General features: G+C 64.8%; 1 protein-coding gene across 3 annotated transcripts; it reads right to left on the reverse strand.

Annotated features, from left to right (window-relative positions):
- Positions 1-133: 133 nt before the first annotated feature.
- On the reverse strand, positions 134-20,193 carry RRP8 (ribosomal RNA processing 8). 3 transcript variants are annotated; one of them, XM_054202047.1, is made up of 18 exons: positions 20,041-20,193; positions 19,846-19,966; positions 19,310-19,766; positions 19,098-19,227; positions 18,736-18,842; positions 18,511-18,607; positions 14,410-14,580; positions 9,774-10,073; positions 8,527-8,609; positions 8,011-8,149; positions 7,410-7,544; positions 7,203-7,326; positions 6,910-7,046; positions 4,741-4,854; positions 4,060-4,241; positions 3,366-3,591; positions 2,814-3,024; positions 134-639 (listed from the first exon to the last, which is right to left on the reverse strand). In XM_054202047.1, the coding sequence occupies exons 1-18, from the start codon at positions 20,089-20,091 to the stop codon at positions 371-373; spliced, it is 3,054 nt and encodes a 1,017-aa protein (XP_054058022.1). In that variant the 5' UTR covers positions 20,092-20,193; the 3' UTR covers positions 134-370. The 3 variants fall into 3 exon arrangements, with proteins under 3 accessions (XP_054058022.1, XP_054058042.1, XP_054058032.1); XM_054202057.1 differs by lacking the exon at positions 134-639 and having other exon boundaries at positions 2,948-3,248; XM_054202067.1 differs by lacking the exons at positions 18,511-18,607; positions 18,736-18,842; positions 19,098-19,227; ... (1 more) ...; positions 19,846-19,966; positions 20,041-20,193 and adding an exon at positions 16,517-16,688.
- Between the last annotated feature and the right edge of the window lie 96 nt (positions 20,194-20,289).

Consider the following 20,289-nt stretch of genomic DNA (forward strand, 5'->3'; position numbering starts at 1 on the left):
GAGAGCGGGTCTCCGCGGCCAGCGGCTCTAAGGAAAAGCCCGGAACCGAAGGGGACGGGCTGCAGCCACCAACCGCTCCCCGGAGGAGAGGAGCCCCGGGAAGGGAGGGCTTGAGGGGAAAGAATGCCCCGGGTACAGAAATAAATCGATATATTAGTGTGTACAAAACATGCTGCTTCCTCTGTACAGTGCCCAGCCGGGCGCAGGCTCCCCACGGGGAGTTCACACATATATAAATAAGGCCCAGACAGCTGCAAACAGTATTTACAGCCCGCGGGGGGCCAGCGCCTGCTCTGGGGCCAGCCCCACCAAGCCCGGCCGCGACGCCCAGCCCGCGGGATCCTCCAAGCCCAGCCTGCCCCGGCCGGGTTCATTTCAGGTCCACGTCAAAGTCCAGCACCAGCAGCTTGGTCTCCTCGGTGCCGTTGCGGCTGCCCACAGCACACACCAGTTTGGTGTTGGAAGCGCGGATGCGCCACACCACGCCCCCGCTGCCCCCGCTCTCCAGCGCAACCAGGTTGCGCACGAACTCGCCCGTCTTGAGGTCCCAGAGCTTGACGGTGCCATCGTCCGAGCTGGTCACCACGAACTTGGAGCTGAACTGCAGGCAGGTGACGGCACTCTGGTGCTTGCTGGGCCCTGGAAGCAGAGGGTGTCACGGAATCATGGAATTTCAGAATTGGAAGGGACCTCTAGAGATCATCTATCCAACTCCCCTGCTAAAGCAGCATTGCCCACAGCACATTACTCAAGACTGCAGCCAGGCACGTCTTGAAAGTCTCCAGAGAAGGAGACTCCACAACCTCCCTGGGCAGCCTCTTCCAGTGCTCTCTCACCCTCACCGTAAACAAGTTTTTCCTCATGTTAGATCGGAACTTCCTATGTTCCAGCTTGTGCCCGTTACCCCTCGTCCTCTTACTGGCAACCACTGAAAAGAGTCTGGCTCCATCCTCCTTCAGCCCACCCTTCAGATACTTGTAAACATTAATAAGGTCTCCCCTCAGCCTTCTCTTCTCCGGGCTAAAGAGTCCCAGCTCTCTCAGCCTTTCCTCATAAGGGAGATGCTCTAATCCCTCCAGCATCTTTGTTGCCCTACGCTCGACTCTCTCCAGAACTTCCCCGTCCCTCTTGATCCGGGGAGCCCAGAGCTGGACACCGTACTCCAGTTGTGGCCTCACCAGTGCAGAGCAGAGGGGGAGAATGACCTGCCTTGACCTGCTGGCCACGCTCTTCCCTGTGCAGCCCAGAATTCCGCTGGCCTTCTTGGCGACAAGGGCACATGGCTTGCTCATGGATAATTTACTGTCTACCAAGACCCCCAGATCCTTTTCTTCAGAGCTGCTTTCCAGCCGGTCCACCCCTAACCCATACTGCTGCCTGACACTCTTCCTCCCCAGCTGCAGGACCCTGCCCTTGTCCTTGTTGAACCTCATTAGGTTCTTCTCTGCCCAGCTCCCCAGCCTGTCTGGCTCACGCTGGATGGCAGCACGGCCCTCTGGGGTCTCAGCCACCCCCCCCAGTTTGGTATCATCAGCGAACTTGCTGAGCATACACTCTCTCCCCTCGTCCAGGCCGTTGATGAATACGTTAAACAATACTGGTCCAAGTATTGACCCCTGCGGGACACCACTGGTTAGAGGCCTCCAACTCGACCCTGCTCCATTAATGACGACCCTCTGAGTCCTGTCACGCAGCCAGCTCTCCATCCACCTCACTGTCCCCTCGTCTAGTCCACACTTCCTCAGTCTCCTAAGGACGATGTTATGACAGACAGTGTCAAAAGCCTTGCTCAAGTCAAGGTAGATGACATCTGCTGCTCTGCCCTCATCCAGCCAACCAGTTACAACATCATAGAACGCTATGGGATTGGTCAGGCATGATTCACCCTTGGGAAATCCATGTTGATCACTTCCAGTAACTTCCTGCTCTTGAACGTGCTTGGATACGACATCCAGAACAAGTTGCTCCATTACCTTCCCAGGGACAGAGGTGAGACTAACCGGCCTGTAGTTCCCTGGGTCCTCCTTCCTGCCTTTTTTGAAGACTGGAGTGATATTGGCCTTCCTCCAGTCCTCAGGCACCTCTCCTGTTCCCCATGACCTTGCAAAGCTGATGGAGAGTGGCCAAGCAGTAACATCTGCCAGCTCTCTCAGCACTCGCGGGTGCATCTCGTCAGGGCCCACGGACTTATGGATGTCCAGTTTGGCCAAGTGGTCTCTGACGTGATCTTCCTCTACTGGGGAAAACTCTTCCTCTCTCCAGACCTTCCCCCTTGCCTCCAGGGCCTGGGATTCATGAGGGACAGCTTTAACAGTGAAGACCGAAGCAAAGAAGGCATTCTTGTGTCTCTTAGTCCTCCTCCTCCTTCTCCTCCTGTTAGACCTCCTGCCCCAGGCGCTCCGGGAGCACCCACTGCTGGGCACCATCTGCCTGCCCCCCCCCCATCTGGCAGCTGGGAGCCACATAGAATGGTTTGGGTGGGAAGGGACCTTAAAGATCATCTCGTTCCACTCCCCTGCCCTGGGCAGGGACACCTCCCACCAGCCCAGCTTGCTCCAAGCCCCGGCCAACCTGGCCTTGAACCCCTCCAGGGATGGGGCAGCCACAGCTTCTCTGGGCAACCTGGGCCAGGGGCTCACCGCCCTCACAGCCAAGAATTTCTGCCCGAGATCTCAGCTCAGTCTCCCCTCTTGCAGCGGAAAACCCTTCCCCCTCGTCCCATGGCTCCCCTCCCTCATCCAGAGTCCCTCCCCACCATGGCCCTCTCCAGCCCTCCCAGCGAGGGGATCTGTTCCCCCCTGCCCGGCACTCACCCTGCAGCGTTTGCAGGCACTGGCCCGTCTTGATGTCCCAGATCTTGACTGTGGAGTCAGCGTTGCCAGACACAAGGATGTTGTCACGTAACTCCATGCCACTGGTGAGTGACTGGTGCCCCATCAGGGTGTGGAGGCAGTTCCCACTCTCCACGTCCCACACTCGGATGGAGGTGTCCAGAGAGCCGCTGACGATGTGCGTCCCGTCAAACTGCCCGGAGAGACACAGGTCAGCACGGCCGAGAGGGGAGGACGGCTCTTCGCAGTCGGGGACGCGGGGCACGGCGGGTGAAGCGATGGGCTCAGGCGCCCTTTGGCTAAACCAGGGCGCGAGCGTCAGGCGGCATCTTCCCTCTGGGAAGCGGACACGGGGTGCGCGTTCCCGCAGTGCGTGCGTGTGGGGGGGTCAGGGCGGAGGGGCAGAGAGCGTCCCACCTGCAGGGAACAGACTCAGCTCGTGCGTCCCTGCGGCACCTGCGCGGGGTGAGGAGACAGCCCCCGGCCTGTCGCAGCGGCGTGGGCGGGCGGGAAGGAAGGGGAGCGGGGTCCTACCTGCAAGGAGTAGACGCGGTTGGTGTGTCCCTGCAGCGTGTGAGTGCAGCTCTCGCTCTCGGGGTCCCACACTTTGACGGTGTAGTCGTAAGCGCCGCTCACCACCTTATGCCCGTCGTACTGCACGCAGCGCACGGCGGCCACGTGCCCCATCAGCACGTGCAGGCATTGCCCGGTCTCGATGTCCCAGAGACGCAGAGTGGCGTCCCGTGAGCCGCTCACAACCCTGTGGGCAGGGGTGCGCATGGAGCCCGACCGTGTCGACCCCGCGCCCTGCCCAGGTGAGATGCCCCGGGCACAGGAGCCTCCACGGGAAGTTCCATCTCACCACGAGGAGGAACTTCTTCGCTGTGAGGGTGGCAGAGCCCTGGCACAGGCTGCCCAGAGAGGTGGTGGAGTCTCCATCTCTGGAGACATTCCAAACCCGCCTGGACGCGTTCCTGTGCCACCTGCTCCGGGCGACCCTGCTCTGGCAGGGGGTTGGACTGGATGGTCTCCAGAGGTCCCTTCCAACCCCTACAACTCTGTGATTCCCCGAGGGACAGCCCCAGCTTATACCCCCCAGGGATGTCTCTTCCCAGGCAGCATCTTCCAGCTACGGCTCAGCTCAGCCTGGTCCCTGTCCCTCCGCACCTCCCCTGCCCCATATCCCGTGGGGAGCAGAGCAGGCCCCAAAGGCCATCACACCCCCTACCTGTTCCCGTGCAAGTGCATGCAGCGCACGGTGGACGTGTGCCCGTACAGCGTGTGCACGCATTCCCCCGTGTCCGCGTTCCAAACTTTGAGCGTCCGGTCCGTGGAGCCGCTGATGACGATGCTGTCCCGCATCTGGGAAGACCACACGCCCCCGGTGTGGCCAACCAGCGTCTGCACGCACTGCAAAGAACAAGACGCGAGACGCTGGTTTGGGAAAGGCCGAACGCCGCCGCAAAAAGGCAAAGCCAAGCGCGGGATTCCTCCAGCATCGGTAAAGTTCTTCTGGTCAGCAACCCGCCCCCTGCGGACACTCAGGCCCCCACCAGCGTCCTCTCCGTGACAACGATTCTAAACCCAAGCTATTCTAAACCCAAATGAGTTTCTCGCCCGCCCTGGACCGCCAGGAGGGTGCTCCACACTTGCCAACTGCCAGCAGAACACACACGTGGCCAACTTTTGCTGGTTTCTTCCTGCACTGGCAGGCTTTAAGCCAGCTCTTCCCACTGCTCCTGCAGCCACGCCATCCATCAAACCCTCTCCCCGGCCGCACGTTGCCGGAGACAAGATAAACTCTCCTAAAAGGCCCCGATGCCTCTCCCAGCCCCCGGCGCTCCTGCGGGGAACGAGCACGGCTGCCGGGCCGGCGGAGCAGCCCGTGACAGAGCGGAGAGCAGCTCACCTCCCCCGTGACGGCGGACCACACTTTGAGCGTGTTGTCGTCCGAGCCGCTGACGATGCGGTTGCCACAGAACTGCAGGCAGGTGATAACGTGGTCATCGTGTCCCTTCAGCACCTGCAGGGAGAACCACATGGGTGAGGGGGGAGCGAAGGCCGCCCAGGGCCCCGGAGCGGCCGGTGGGGGAGGAGAGTGCTGAGGGAGGAAGAACGAGGGGCCCCCATAAGCTGTCCCACCCCCCGCTGCTCCTCTGCGGGGCAGCAGCTACAGCAGAACCACAGAATCACGGAATTGTCCAGGTTGGAAGGGACTTTTCAGACCATCAAGTCCAACCATCAACCCAACACTGACAAACCCACCACCACCCCATGTCCCTCAGCACCACGTCTGCCCGGCTTGTAAATCCCTCCAGGGATGGCGACTCCACCCCTGCCCTGGGCAGCCTGGTCCAAGGCTTGACAACCCTTTCGGTGTAAAATTTTTTCCTAGTGTCCAATCTAAACATCCCCAAAAAAGTCCTGCTCTCTTGGGAAAACAACCATTTCCCTCCCTTTGCAGAACCCTGATGTCCCAGTACTGACCGGCCCGAATACGACTTTGCCTCCAATGCCCAACTCAATCCCTACGTATTATTTTCTGGAGTTTTTTTCTGGATGCAAATCCCAGGCCGTTGCCCAGGGTCCCAAACCGCCCGAAGCTGCCAGGAAGCTGGGTAGAGACAGCAACGCCACCGTTCCCAACGCGGGCGGGAAGGGGGTCAACCGTTACCATCTGCCCAGAACCCGTGACGACAATGATCACGCTAAGGCTGAGCTCCTGTTTAATTAAGTTATGATACACCTGTTGCGCAGGCTCATGGGTAGGAGCAGGGGGGGCATTCAGCGGCTACTGCTGGGGGACAGCGGGCTACCCAGGGACCCCAAAACATGGATGGACCCTCGTGGCTATTAAGGCCGCACAAGCCGTGGCGCACAGAGCCGGCCTCTGTCCCGGATCAAAAGCGGGTGGCCGTCAGCCAGAGCGCGCTTAGGACCAGCAGCTCCGTCTGCCGCGCGGCGGAGGGCAGGTAGCGCGCCAGCTGCCCCCTCCCCAGCGCGGCGGCGTGCCACGAGGGCAGCAGGGGCGGGCAAGGACCGAGCGATGTCTGCTGCGGGCAGAGACGGGGCAGGACCCCGTGGAAGGAGGGGACACCTCAGAGAGACCTGGCCGAGCCACGGGGACGGGCAGCACGGGGGCGAGCGGCACCTGGCTGTGGAAACAGGCCCAGAGCCACCATTGGCAGGGAAGGTATGGAACTCCCTCAGGCAGGGGAAGGCAGAGGGTGGATGTCCCCACGGGCAGATGTCCCCGCGGGCAGAGCCCTGGGGAGCTCTGCTGTTGGGGGACGCAGAGACCAAGGTGCTGGGGGTCTCGGGAAAGGGCTGCCTGGGGTGCAGCCCCGGCGGTGACGGTACCATGCCCAGCACCGTGCTCCCCTCGGCACCACCGAGGCAGGGGCTTGGAGAGGGGCTGGAAACAGCGCAGGCCTGGAAAAACATCTCCGGAGGCGGAGAGCAGCAGGCCTGAGACTCTCACCCGAGAGACGGGGTGGCTGGGGCTCTGCTCTCCCTGCCTCCTGCACAGGGACAGGGGCAGGTGGGGACCTTGGCAGGGAGAGACAAAACCAGCACCCAAGTGTTCTGGGACCTGGGCTGAGCCCCAGCGGGGCTGCACCGCTCCCTGGCTGCCAAGGGTGGCTACAGCCCTGCCTCAGGTGCCCAGAGAAGGGGCGAAGGGATGGAAACCCCCCAGGGTGACCCTTTTTCTGCTGGCAGGACTGCAGCCCTGTCCCGCGATCAGCCCTGCTGCCAGCCGGAGCACACAGAAAGCTCCGAGCACGCTGCGCTCTGGATCTGCTCTCCGCAGGCAGGGACGGGAGCTGTGGGAAGCCGGCGTGACCTACAGCTTCAAGGCCCTTTAAATTAAAATACTTCCAGGTGAACGCCTCCGGCTTGCGCGTCCTTGAAGACAGGCCAGACTTGTGATTCTTTTCCCGAGGCAATTTAAAATTCTTAGTGTTGTTCTCATCCTATTGGTCACGGACATTTCTCTGCTACTTCCTTCCTGTACCAGCTTCCCACACGGCAAAGCTCTAGAGCCTGGTTCTCAGCAAGGACTCCTGAAAGCACCCACCTTGGGGGCTTTTAGCTCCCCGCTGCGCCAGTTCATGTCGATTTTGTGCTGCCGCATGAAGGCAAATTTCCAGGGGCTGTACATGAATCCGGGGCTCAGCAGGCGCCGCTTCCGCAGGTTCAAGGGCTCCTCGATGCCTGCAGGAGGAGAAGACAGCGTGATGTCTCAGGGTACGCAGGCGGTCCGTGCCCTCACCCTACCGGGGAGCTGACACAATGCGCAGCCCTGGGAGCTGCGGGCTACCCCACTGCAGCCGCAACGTGCCACGTGCCACGCGGAGGAGGGGTCTTTACCTTCTTCACGGCACTTCTCTCTCCAAAGCAGGTTGTCTTCAGCCAAGACCCTCCAGTAGCGACAGGTCTGGGCAGCACGGAGCAGGTCCCGAGGCTCCAGGAAGGATAGGACGTAGAGTGCCAGCTGCAGGAGTGGAAGCCGAGTCACCAGGGCACAGTGGGCTCCCCGTGGGCACCGGGGCCAGCCTGTCCCCTGCCCCCACTCACCTCCTTGGGCAGCAGGGAAATGAAGTCTCTCTGGAACTGGGGCTCGATGACCTGCATCATGTACTTGATCTGGGAGGGCTCGCAGCGGTCAATGAGCTCGTCCAGAGCAAGCAGCTTCTCCGGGCCGCTCCATCGCTGGGGAGAGGGACATCGGTCACGACGCCTGCGCGCATGGCGGGCCCTCGCAGGCTCCCCGGTGGCTCTGTGTCCCCAGCCTACCCTGCAGAGGCACCGACCCGCATGGGCAGGACGGGCCACCGGGGCCTCTGGAGCCAGCCTGGGCTCTGCTGCCCAGATGCCAAGATGGAGAGAAGCCACGGAGACGGGGTCGGGAGCTCCATGAGTCACATTCGATAGAGCCCAGGTGCCGTGTGACGGCAGACAAAGCAATGCCACCCCAGGACGAACGGGAGCAAGATGGGGGCTAACACCACTTCTACGCTCCTTTACCGGGGACAAAAATTCCCTAAAAATCCATCGTGGGACCCAAACCACTGCCTGTGGTGGATGTCACGCAGACGGGCTCCCCAGGGCTCGGCTGCCCTCCTGCCTGCCCGCCGGCACCCCCAAGGCGAGCCCTCGGCGAGGCTCCCGAGCTCACCTGGAAGGTGCGGAGCCAGTCCTGCAGCTCGGGAGGAGGCGCCACCGAGGGGATGCGGCGGCGGCGCGCCTGGCCCGCTTTGGCGTTACGCAGGTCCCCGAAGGTGGTGGTGGGACTGGGCATGCAGGGACCCAGCGTCCTGGGCCACAGCCGGGAGAGACCAAAGCAGAGGTGAGACGTGCCAGTGCTGCTCTGGGCACACCGCGCAAACGCTTCTCAGAACAAAGGTCTCCCGAGCCTCCCGCCAGGCTGACCCCCTTCCCCATCCCTTCCAGCAGGACCAGGGCTACGCGCGCAGCCCCCTTTGCCCAGCCCGGAGCGACGGAACGACAGGCTGGCCCAGGCTGGAGGCACCTCCGGAGGTCGCCTGCTCCAGCAAGACCACCCAGATGGTCTCCAAGGACGGAGGCTCCACAGCCTCAGCAGGAGCCCCGGATGACGGAAGGCAGGGGACAGGTAGGAGGAGGTTTTCCCACCGCGCAGGTCGCTGCTCAGCAGGCAGCGCGCTCGTCTCACCTGCTGTACTCGGAGCCCTTGCACAGCTTCTTGCCGGGGGAAAGGGCCCTGCCATCCAGGCCGTTCTCCGACTTCCGCTTCATCTGCGAGGAGAAGGCGAGTTAAAGCAGGCTCTGTGCGCATTCTGGGTCACTGACTTCCTGACAAAAGCAGGAGACCCAGCCCAGTGAGTCTTCTGAGCCCACGCTGACACTGGGGACTGCAGAGGGAAGCTGAAGGCCACCCGAGCTCTAGAGCTGGCAGAAGAGTTAACGTCTGTGGGAGAAATGAGCCTTGGCCCTTCCAAGGGGAGTATCGGACCCGGCAGGGAAAAAGTCAGCAAACCAGGTGCAGAGGGACAAAACCAGCGGCTGAGAAAACCTACTGGTACCTCCTCTGGGAGCAGTCCAGCAGGGAGCAGGCGGAGCTGCAGCCTGAGCCCGGAACGCGGCTGACGCCTCCTGCCCAGCACGGCTCAGCAGCTACGGGGAGAGCTGTGCCGGGACGAGCATCAGACCGTGCCCCAATGTGGCTGCACCAAAGGGAACCTACACCCTTCCATGCAAGGTGAAGAGGAAAGGCGGGGAGAGCAGCGTGGCCACCAGACAGCACTGGTGGCCACCAGACGGTCAGCACGGGGCTCCCCCAACCCAGGTAGGAAGCCAGGGGCTCCTTCCCTTGGGTAACCGGCCCGGGCACCGGCTGCAGCCCCGCGCCCAGGGATGGCCGGGGCTTCTGACCGCAACGCCCACATCCCGCAGAACCCCCCCGAGGCCTTTGCCTGTCCCCCTGCAGGCTCCTGCTGCCCCATTCAGGCTTTGCACCGCGACGCCGGGACCCCAGCACCGAGCAGGGGTGGCTCCGCCGGGGACGGGCAGAGCTGGGACTGCCGGCAGCGCTCGGGCAGGCTGGGGCTGTGCCTCCCGCCCCCGGCCCTAACAGCCGGGGAGGCCAGCGACCACCAGCACTGCAGCAGGGAGCTCCCAGCCCAGCTAACACCCAGCCGACAGCCCCGAGCCCCCGGCGTGTCCTGGGGGTCTGCAGCAGCAGCAGCGACAGACGCGCACCCCAGGCAGCACCGGCTCCAGGAGCTACGGCAGCCCGTGGCCCGCGGTGGGCGTCCGTAGGCTCTGAGGCCACCAGCCACCAGGACGGGACCAGAAGCAACACGTCAGTGCCAGCCCCTGCCCAGGAGCCACCCACTGCACGGGCAGCCCCGCTCCTTAGGGCAAAACCCCTGTCTGGGGCCACGCTCCCGGCGGCGTTACCTTGGGCCGCACATGGCGGAGGAGGCCACCATCCTCTGTCCGCTGCAGGTAGTCTATCCAGCGCTCCCCGATGGTGTAGTAGAAGTAGACGTTGCTGCCGTCCTCCCCTTCCTCGCTGTAGCAGCTCCCCTCTTCCTCTTCCTCTTCCTCCTCCTCCTCCTGCTCCCCGCAGACGGTGGACCTGACGGGCTCCTGTGCTCCCGGCCCTCTGGAGCCATCAGCCTCCAGTCCCGGCCCTGGGCTCCCCTTCCCAGAGCGCTCCGGCTCCCAGGGCCCCGAAACCTCCTCCTCGGCCACCACCTACAAGACAGGGAGAGGCAGGGTCAGGTCTGTCTGCGGCAGCTCCACGCACCAGTCGCAGGGTGCCCTGGGCCTGGAGGGTGACAGACACACGGCCCAGGGAACACAAGGACCTTCCCCTGCAGCAGGGAAGAGGGGTGAGGAGCTGGGAAGAGGGGGCGAGGACTGAGCAGAGCCAAAACGGGAAGAGGGGAGCAGGCTGCTGAGCCAAGGCGCTCTGTGGGGCCACGGGGCAGCTACAGCCGAGCAGGGTCTGGAGACAGGTCCCTTCCCAGCCCATTTGGTGACGTGGCTAAATTGGGCAGCAGGTGGCAACTCCGTGGCTGAGCAGGGATCACAAACACCACCGGAGCATCAGCGGTGCCCAGCAATGCCCAACCCGCAGCACCAGCTCCCCACCCCCGGCACGGCGAGCCGGGAACAGCCCTTCCTTCGTCCCAGCGGAGAGCAGAGCCGCAGGGGAGGCCACGGCTGGCAGCTCCCGGCAGGGTAAGGGGGGCACACGCTGCGTTCCAGCCCTGTCGCCCTCCAGCCACTCTGACCCGGGGCAGCGATGACTCGAGAGTCGTCATCAGCGTGTGCCCATCTAATGGCACCCGCGCCCCTCCTCCCCCAGGGAAGCGGCGCTACAAACAACACCCCACACGGATGAAAAAGCAGAAGGACTCAGTAATTACTCAGAGGAAGCACACCACCACCCCTCCATCACAGGGGAATGAGGAACTGGTTTCCCACACGCCAATAACACACCTCAACTGGCAGCCCAGGGTAATTTGCACCGAAGAATCCTAGAGATCCACAGATCAACTGGATTACGGCAATTATTTTCGATAAATCTTGGAACGCAGGAGAAATTGCAAAGACCAGGAGTGCCAAAGCCGTGCCAAAAGCGAGGCAGGCGGGAGAACAACGAGCCTTTACCCAGCCCGATGTCAGGCAATCGAGGGGCCAGTGCGGGATTCAGCGAGTAAAAGGGAAATGGCGGGGACCTGCTTTGTACCGGCTGGTGAGACTTTATGAAAATAGGCCTTTTCAAATAAAGTTGAGTTTATTCCTTTCAGTGTTACATTTGGTTTAAAAAAAAAAAATCAATTACACAAATCCCATCAACGAGACGTACTCAAATGCTTTAAAGCGTTCGCCCAGGGCAGAGGCTTCTGGCGAAAACAGCGGCACGCCGGCACCTCGAAAGGGCTTCGGTGGGATGGCGGAGACCAAGGGCCAGCGGACAGACCTCCGAACGTAGCCCTTTACTGGGAAACTGCGGGTTTCCCACTGCCAGGCCCAGTGCAGACCCACAAGGGCGTGTGTGTGTGAAACCAGAGCAGTCAATATTTGTTTTATTCACAATACGGAGGTAGATAAGAATCTTTTTGGCTTCCATCGTACGTGGAGGTAGGCAGCGAGGAGGGGACGGTCACACGGGGTGACCTGCATCACTCGGCAAGCTGGGCTCACCCAAATTAAACGCATTTCAATGCGCCCAGAGGCGACGTTCTCCCTCTAAGGGCAGGGAGAGCGGGGCCGGCGAGGCACCAGGGATGTGCCTCCTGTAAAGCAGTCACGGGAAAGGACCGAGGGGTCGCACTCGGCATGAGCTTCAGGCTCAAAACCTGAAGAAGTGCGAGCAGCAGAGCAGTGCCGCCCCCGTGCTGCCCCACACGTTCGCATCCCGCAACGCCCAATCCACCTTGTTACACAGAACACTTAAAACGCGAAGGCATTGCTCAATCTCCTCGTCCAAACGATTCAAAATCCGGAGAAGATACTTTTGTTGGAGAAGAAAAGAAATGGAGAGGTGATTTGGTCACAAAAATCACACCTGGGGAAGGAACAATCCCGCTGTTCTACAGGGCTCCTACCAAGCCGGGCAACGCTCGTTGCAGTTCGGGCTGGGTTTATTTACCTGCAGAAATGAGGGCTCAGCGCACACTGAGTGCCCAGCCCTGGGAGCTTCCCCGGGTCAGAGGCAGCTCGGTCACCTCCACAGCACCCGGTCAGACCGGACCCCGTCTGACGGGCAAGCCAGGAACAGGGCTGGGCTCTCGGGCAGGAGGCGGGAGACAGTGTCCCATCGGACACAGCTCAGGAGGGAGCACCGAGCCCAGGAGCCTCAAGCATTTCCTCGGGCAACTAGACGTGGGGGTCAGACCAAGGTCTGGGGAAGGGACCTTAAAGCCCATCCAGACCCCAGGATGGTGCTCCTGGGGCAGGACAGTCACTGACACCTCCCTGGCAGTAAAACACCCTCCAACAACGACCCTCCTGGCCTGCTCGAGAGCACAGCAGGACAGAGCTGCTCTTCAGTGGGCGCATTTCATAGAATCAAAGAATGGTTTGGGTGGGAAAGGACCTTAAAGATCATCTCGTTCCACCCCCCTCCCCTGGGCAGGGACACCTCCCACCAGACCAGGCTGCTCCAAGCCCCGGCCAACCTGGCCTTGAACCCCTCCAGGGATGGGGCAGCCACAGCTTCTCTGGGCAACCTGGGCCAGGGGCTCACCACCCTCACAGCCAAGAATTTCTGCCCGAGATCTCAGCCCAATCTCCCCTCTTGCAGTGGAAAACCCTTCCCCCTCGTCCCATGGCTCCCCTCCCTCATCCAGAGTCCCTCCCCAGCTTTCCTGGAGACCCTTGAGGGACTGGAAGGGGCTCCAAGGTCTCCGCGGAGCCTTCTCTTCTCCAGGCTGAACCCCCCCAGCTCTCTCAGCCCGTCCTCCCAGCAGAGGGGCTCCAGCCCTCCCAGCATCTCCGGGGCCTCCTCTGGCCCTGCTCCAACAGCTCCATGTCCTTCTTCACGCCCCCATTTCCTCAGCCCCACAGACGGCACTGCAGCACCATGCACTCCCAAAGCCCCCAGAGCCCACCTGGGCAGGCAGCACACTGGCCACAGACAACAGGGTAGCGCTTGGCAAGAGACACAGGCTCTGGCCTCCTCCTCGGTCCAGGGGAAGAACCTCTCTCCACACCTAGCTCTGGTCTCCAGCGACAAACAATTAGTGGAATGTAACGACTGTCTGCAGGAACCCTAGGGATGGACGGCTAGCTGCTCTGGGGCAGGGGGACAGCAGGAAGCCACAAGCGTCCTCTGGGGTCAGAACATTATTTCTATGGGGGACCTTGGGGCAGACGCATCGCCATGGCCAGAGCAGCTCCCGGCAAGGCTTGGTGCTGAGGGGCCACTGCAGGCCCTGGCAGGACACCACAGAGGTGAGTGTGGGAGTGTTGACGTGCTGGAGGGTGGGACGGCTCTGCAGAGGGACGTGGCCAGGCTGGATGGATGGGACAAGGCCAGTGGCGTGAGGTTCAACAAGGCCAAGTGCCGGGTCCTCCTCTTGGGTCACCCCAACCCCATGGACGCTCCAGGCTGGGGGCAGAGTGGCTGGAGAGCTGCCCGGGGGAAAAGGACCTGGGGGGTGTTGGTCGACAGCAGCTGAATATGAGCCAGCAGTGTGCCCAGGTGGCCAAGAGCATCCTGGCCTGTGTCAGGAACAGCGTGGCCAGCAGGACTGGGGCAGCGATGGTCCCCCTGTGCTTGGCACTGGGGAGGCCCCACCTCGAGTGCCGCATCCAGTTTTGGGCCCCTCACTACAGGAAAGACGTTGAGGGGCTGGAGCGTGTCCAGAGAAGGGCACCGGAGCTGGTGAGGGGTCTGGAGCACAAGTCTTGTGAGGAGCGGCTGAGGGAGCTGGGGGTGTTCAGCCTGGAGAAAAGGAGGCTGAGGGGAGACCTTCTTGCTCTCTGCAACTCCCTGAAAGGAGGGGGTAGCCAGGGGGGGTCGGTCTCTTCTTCCAAGGAACAGGTCACAGGACAAGAGGAAACGGCCTCAAGTTGTGCCAGGGGAGGTTTAGGATGGATATTAGGAAAAATGTCTTCACTGAAAGGGCTATCAAGCATTGGCCCAGGCTGCCCAGGGCAGTGGTGGAGTCGCCATCCCTGGAGGGATTTAAAAGCCAGGCAGAGGCGGTGCGGAGGGACATGGGTTAGTGGGGGGCTTGGCAGCATTGGGTTGATGGTTGGACTCGATGATCTGACAGGTCCCTTCCAATTCGGGCAACTCTATGAAAGCCAGCTGGGCCTGGAGCATCTCAGCTGTCCGTCAGGACGCTCCTCAACGCAGGCTGCCACCCTGCAGGGAGCCTGTGGACAGGCCGCTTGGCTGTTTGAGAGGGCGCAGCGACCCCTGGGCCTCCCTCTTCCAGCGCCCAGAGCAGACACATCCCCTCCCTCCACCAGCTCCCACCCCTCCCGGTGTGAGATACCCCACCCCAATTCCCACACCGCTGGAGGCAGGATCACCTCCACAGCAGGCAGAACTCCACCTTTCTTCTCCTACCTGAGGCACAGGGGCTTTACCGTCCCCCTGCAGAGTGGGGCTCACCCTCGCAGCTTCCTCACTGCTCGGCCGCCTCCTGCAAGTCATCCGCTGGCTGTTCAGCTCCAGGATGCGGGTGGTGATGCCTTTGACGTGGAGGAGATCATCGAGCGAGTTGAAACCCTTCAGTTCCTGTGAGAAGAGCGGTAAGGTTCGATACGGAGCCGAGAAGCCCAGGGACCAGCCCCAGAGCAGGACCAGGCTCCCTTCCCCGGCCACTCCAGACCTACCAGCTCGCCCCTCGCCTCCAGACACCAGCTCCCTTCCGAGAAAGGGGGTCACGGTGCCACTGCAGGGCGACACCTGTGCACTGCAAGTCCTCGCTCCTGCGAGGGAAGGGATGCTTTCTGCCCAAAACAGCTGTTCCCATCTCATCCCCCCCCATCACCACAAACTGTCCCTACCCCGAGCAACAACTGCAATGCCTGCGAGGAACAGGCACAGTGCCGAGGAACAGGCACAGTGCCGGCGCTGCCGGAAGCAAAGGCTAAAGGCTCAGAAAGGGGAATTGCAACTTCCAGCTGACCGGTATCATGACTGGGAGCGTCCCCCGGCCCACGCGGTCCATCTCCCTTCTCTGCAGCCCCAGGGGAGGAAAACAGCCCCTGCCCCCTGCCTGGCACAGGCACACACACGCACGCATGCGTGTGGAGTCTCCGTCTCTAGAGACATTCTGCCTGGACGCGTTCCTGTGCAGCCTGCTCTGAGTGACCCTGCTCTGGCAGGGGGTGGGACTGGGTGCTTTCCCGAGGGTCCTTCCGACCCTGGCTATTCTGTGATTCTGTGAGTGCAAGGCACCCACCATCCTGCAAATGCCAGGCCAAGCCCTGCCCAGCCCCGCGCACAGAACCAGGCGTTACTGGAGACCAGACCCGCACCCCAAACCGACCCCGAGCAGCTTCAGTCACGAGCCTGAGGGGCCTAGACCCAGCAGGGACGGCCCGGCTGTTAGCAGGGGCTGGGACCCCAGGATGGAAAGCACCCACGCCTCCCGGCTAACGCAGCCGTCAGGGCCAGGACAAGGTTCCGATCATCCTTTCAAATTCACCATACACCATTTTAAGGCACTTCTGCTGCTCCTCCCCTAGAAACGGTGTTGCCCAAAAGCAGAGCTCTAGCGATAATCCTCATTCCTGTAACTCCATCCTCACCTGTGCTCACACCAGCCGGCCTTTTGTTTAAATGGCTCTTGCTCTTCCGCCTGCAGGGTGTTTACATTCCTGCTGTATTTATAGCCGGTGACCCTGCCCCTCTCAGCCTCCTCTTTTCCAGGCCAAAAAAAGCCAAGCTCATCCAGCCTTGCCTTGCCAGGCCAGCCTCCCCGTCCCCCTGCCCGCTGCCACACCGGTGCCGTGCTCCAGCTGCCGCCTCGCCAGCTCTTCGTGCCGGTAACGGCAAAAAGGTGGCACTGATGGCCCCGTCTCTGCTGGAAGCGCCACGGCCGACACAGCCCGAGACCGTGCTCACCTCCTTCGTGGCTGTGTCACCGCCGGTGACCGCCCCCCGCCGGCTCCTCTCCCTCCCCGTCCCTCCCGGACGCCGGGGCCCGGCGGCGTTCCCGGCCGGCGCTCCCCCGGCACGCTCCCCCGGCCCGCTCCTGACCCTTCCCCCGGACACTCGGCCTTGTCTGCCCGCAACGTCACCTGCCGCCGCCCCCGAGGCTCTGCCCTACGCCCCGAGGCGGGGGACGGCCGGGAGGGGCAAGGGTCGCGCCACCCGAGACAGACCCTCCCGCTCGGAGACGGCCTACGGCCCCCCCCACCCCCGCTCCCCGGTCCGGGACGGCCTGCGGACCGCGGCACACGGGGCCCTTGGCTGGCGGGGACACTGCCGGCCCCTCAGCCCGAGCAAGGCCCTGCCACTGGGCCCGGAGCGGCCCGAGCACCGGGGGAGGCCCGGAGCGGCCCCACCGGAGGCACGGCTGCGACGCCGCGGACAAGCCCCACCGCGCCCCGGCTCCCCGAGCCCCCCCGCCCCCCGGGGCCGGCTCCCCGCACACCCCGGGCCCCGCCACCCCCGCCCAGGCCCAGGCCCGGCCGCGGCCCCGCGTCGCCGCCCCCGCCCGCACCTCTCTCTTCCGCACGATGCCGCGGGCGCGGCGGCGGCCGATGCCGCTGAGAGCTCCCTCCAGCTCGGCCACGCCGGCGCGGTTGATGTCCAGCTTCCCCCCGCCGGGGCCCGGCCCGCCCGGCCCCGACATCCCCGGCAGGAACCACCGCCGAGCGCCCAAGGCCCCGGGCGCCCCGCGCACGCGCCGCCCCTCCCCGCCCAGCCCGCGCCCCGCCCACCGCAGTGCGAGCTCGTGCGGAAACAGCAGCTTTATTGGGGGCGCGCGGGGCGGGGCCGAGGGGCGGGGCCTCCGCATGCCCCGCCCTCCCGCCCCGCCCTCAGCGGCGCTTGTAGAGACAGGGCAGCAGGCGCAGGCCGGGTGCGGGGCGGCCGCGGGGGGGCCCGGCCTTGGTGAACTCCAGGAGGTAGAAGAAGGGGCTGGACAGGTCCTGGGGCAGCGCCGCCTCAGTGCCCGCGGCACCCCGCCACCCCCAGCACCCTCACGGACCCCCTGTCACTGTCACCCCCAGCACCCTCACGGACCCCGGCCCCGCGGCACCCCGCCACCCCCAGCACCCTCACGGACCCCGGCCCCGTGGGACCCCTGTCACTGTCACCCCCAGCACCCTCACGGACCCCAGCCCCGTGGGACCCCTGTCACTGTCACCCCCAGCACCCTCACGGACCCAGGCCCCGCGGCACCCCGCCACCCCCAGCACCCTCACGGACCCCCTGTCACTGTCACCCCCAGCACCCTCACGGACCCCGGCCCCGTGGGACCCCTGTCACTGTCACCCCCAGCACCCTCACGGACCCCGGCCCCGCGGCACCCCGCCACCCCCAGCACCCTCACGGACCCCGGCCCCATGGGACCGCTGTCACTGTCACCCCCAGCACTCTCACGGACCCCGTGCCCATGGGACCCCCAACCCTGTCACTCCCAACCCCCTCCCAGACCCCGGCCCCGTGGGACCCCCAAACCCATCACTCCCAACACCCTCATGGACCCTGTCCCTGCAGGACCCCTGTCACAGTCACCCCCGGCACCCTGATGGACCCCGACCCTGCGGGACCCCCAGCCCCATCACCCCCATCAACATCCTCACAGACCCCGGCCCCGCGGGACCTCTGTCACTGTCACCCCCAGCGCCGTCACGGACCCCATGCCCATGGGACCCCCGACCCCCTCCCAGACCCCATCCCTGCAGGACCCCCAACCCCATCACTCCCAACACCCTCATGGACCCCATCCCCGTGGGACTCCTGTCACTGTCACCCCCAACACCCTCACAGACCCTGTGCCTGTTGGACCCCTGACCCCATCTCCCCTAACCCCACCATCGCCCCCCAACCCCCTCCCAGACACTGTCCCTGCAGGACCCCCGAGCCCATTGCTCCCAACCCCCTCACAGACCCCATCCCCACGGCACCCCTGACCCCATTCGCTGCCTCCCTCTTGGTGCCATCACCTCCAATCCCTTCATGGACCCAAACCCTGTAGGACCCCCAACCCCATCACAGCCTCCCTGCCAGCCCCATCACCCCCAACCGCATCCCACACCGTGTCCCTGCAGGCCCCCAGGCCCCCAAACCCCACAGCACATCCCCGTGGGCCCCGGGACCACCAACCCACTCCCGGACTCCACCACCACCTCCCGCAGGCCTCGCAACAACATCTCTCCCCAGTGTGCCCCAGTGCCCCTTACCCCATCCCAGACCCCCGCCATGCCCCATGTCCCCCCAGCCCCTGTACCACAACCCCCATGGGCCCCAGGCCCCCCAGACCCTGTTCCAGACCCCAGTGGGCCCCGGTTTCCCCAAGACCACATACCCAGACCCCGGCACCACAGCCCCCGAGTCCCCCAAATCTCCTCTCAGACCCCAGCACAACCCCTGTGGGCCCTGGGTCCCCCAGACCCCCTCACCACAGTCCCCGCAGGTCCCCCAGACCCCCATACGCTCTCACCACCCCCCGGCCTGCTCCCCGCCGGCACCGGGAGCCCGAGGACACACCTTGGAGACGCTCTTGAAGCCCAGCTGAGCCATGGCGCTCATGAAGGCCCGGATGTCCTCGAAGCGGCTGGCCACCTCAGCCACCATCAGGGTACCCCTGCGAACACCCCGGCCCTGAGCGGTGACACCTCCCGGGGCACGGCCCATCACCTCCTCTCCTCGCCGCTCGCTGGCCCGTGCCTCCCGGGGCACCCCGACACCAGCCCGGCCCCCGGCCCTGCCTACCCCGGCTTCAGCACGCGGTTGGCCTCCTCCAGGATCTCCTGCAGGTTGGTGCCCATCAGCGCCAGGCAGAACACTGCCACGTCCACCGACTCGGCCGCCAGCGGCACCTGCCAGACATCCACGGGAGAAGGAGGAGAATGAGGACGGTGACGGGCCTGGGGCAGCCCTTCCGTGCGCTGCTGCTCCCGGGGCTCTCGGATTCAACCCAGCATCTTTCCCTGGGGAGCCGGCAGACTGGGGTGCCCCGGATTCCCGAGCAGACATGTGCTCCCTCTCATGCCCGGGACCCCCAGGAGCCCTGACCCCCACAACCCACCAGCCCCCCCCGACACCCTGCCGAGCCCCCCCCCCGCGGTCCCCACCTTGGCCATGTCGCAGACGGTGACCAGGGGGCTGAGCGGCACCAGGTCGAAGCAGTGAACCTTGTTGCGGACGCTGTTGGCCAGCGTGCAGTCTCCGCACCCGAAATCCGCCACCACCAGCGTGGCCGGCCTGGGAGGGGTCAGGAGATGAGGTGCGGGGGGGCGGGCTGAGGACACCCCGTGCCCCCAGCCCCGGCGGGTCCCCGTCTCACCGGCGGCGCAGGTAGCGGACGATGCGGTGCAGGGGGTTCTGGGGCCAGCGCTCCACCTGCCGGGCGAAGCCGCGGTGGTAGATGTGGAAGGCTTCGGGATCGCTGCGGAAGAGCCGGGCGGCCTCCCGGCTGGTGGAGGTGTAGAGCTGCTGGTTGATGTACCGGAACCGGGCCGACACCAACCGCGCCTCCATCCGAGCCCGCAGCGCCGCCGACCGCCCCGACGGCGCCGGATCCGCGACGGGCGGCTCCGGGTCTCGCTCCCCGCCGGGCCCCGCCGGGGGCTCGCCCTTCTGCTGCCGGTCCTTCTTCTGCTGCCGGTCCTTCTTCTGCTGCCGGTCCTTCTTCTGCTGCTGCCGCCGCCGCCGCCGCCCGCTCAGACCCCGCACCGCCTCCCCCGGCCCCGGCCCCGCCGCACCGGGCTCCGCGCTCGGCGGGGGCCGCTGGGCCGCCGCGTCTGGGGACACCGTGAGGGGCGTCAGGGCGGCGGCGGGCGGCCCCAGCCCCCGCCACGGCCCCCCGCCGAGCCCTGGTACCTGTGTCCGGGCGTTGCCCGCTCCGCCACCGCCCCCGGGGCCGCTTCCGCGCGGGCTCACCGTCCTGGCCGGGCTTGGCCGCGCACTGCTCCGGCCGCCGCCGCCGCTTCCCCGGGGGACCCTGCGGAGGGCGGGGGGCCGGTCACCTCCCCCGCGCCCAGGGACCGGCCCGCCGCCGCCCCGCGCTCCCCTTACCGGCCGGCCCGGGCCCTCCGCCCCATCGTCCCACTTCTCCTCGGCGAACATGGCCGCGGGGCCCGTCCGGGCCGGGGACGGCGCCCGGCTCTGGATCGGGGACGGCCCCGCCGCCGGGACCCACGTGCGCCGAGCCGCGCGCAGGGGGGGACACCAGAGCGGCCCCCGCGGAAACAGCGCCCCCCGGCGGCCGGGAGGCCCAACGGGCCGGGGGCGGCCGGCGGGGCCGCGGACGCCCCGCCCCCGCCC

This window comes from Rissa tridactyla, chromosome 1 (assembly GCF_028500815.1).
Source record: "Rissa tridactyla isolate bRisTri1 chromosome 1, bRisTri1.patW.cur.20221130, whole genome shotgun sequence".
NCBI classification, from domain to species: Eukaryota; Metazoa; Chordata; class Aves; order Charadriiformes; family Laridae; genus Rissa; species Rissa tridactyla.

Coding starts and splice junctions, on each gene's coding strand:
- RRP8 (XM_054202047.1), bottom strand. CDS start 20,091: ATGTTCGCCGAGGAGAAGTGGGACGATGGGGCGGAGGGCCCGGGCCGG. Junction 19,228..19,309: donor GTCCGCTACCTGCGCCGCCG/GTGAGACGGGGA, acceptor GACCCCTCCCAG/GCCGGCCACGCTGGTGGTGG. Junction 3,025..3,365: donor ACCGCGTCTACTCCTTGCAG/GTAGGACCCCGC, acceptor CTCTCCGGGCAG/TTTGACGGGACGCACATCGT.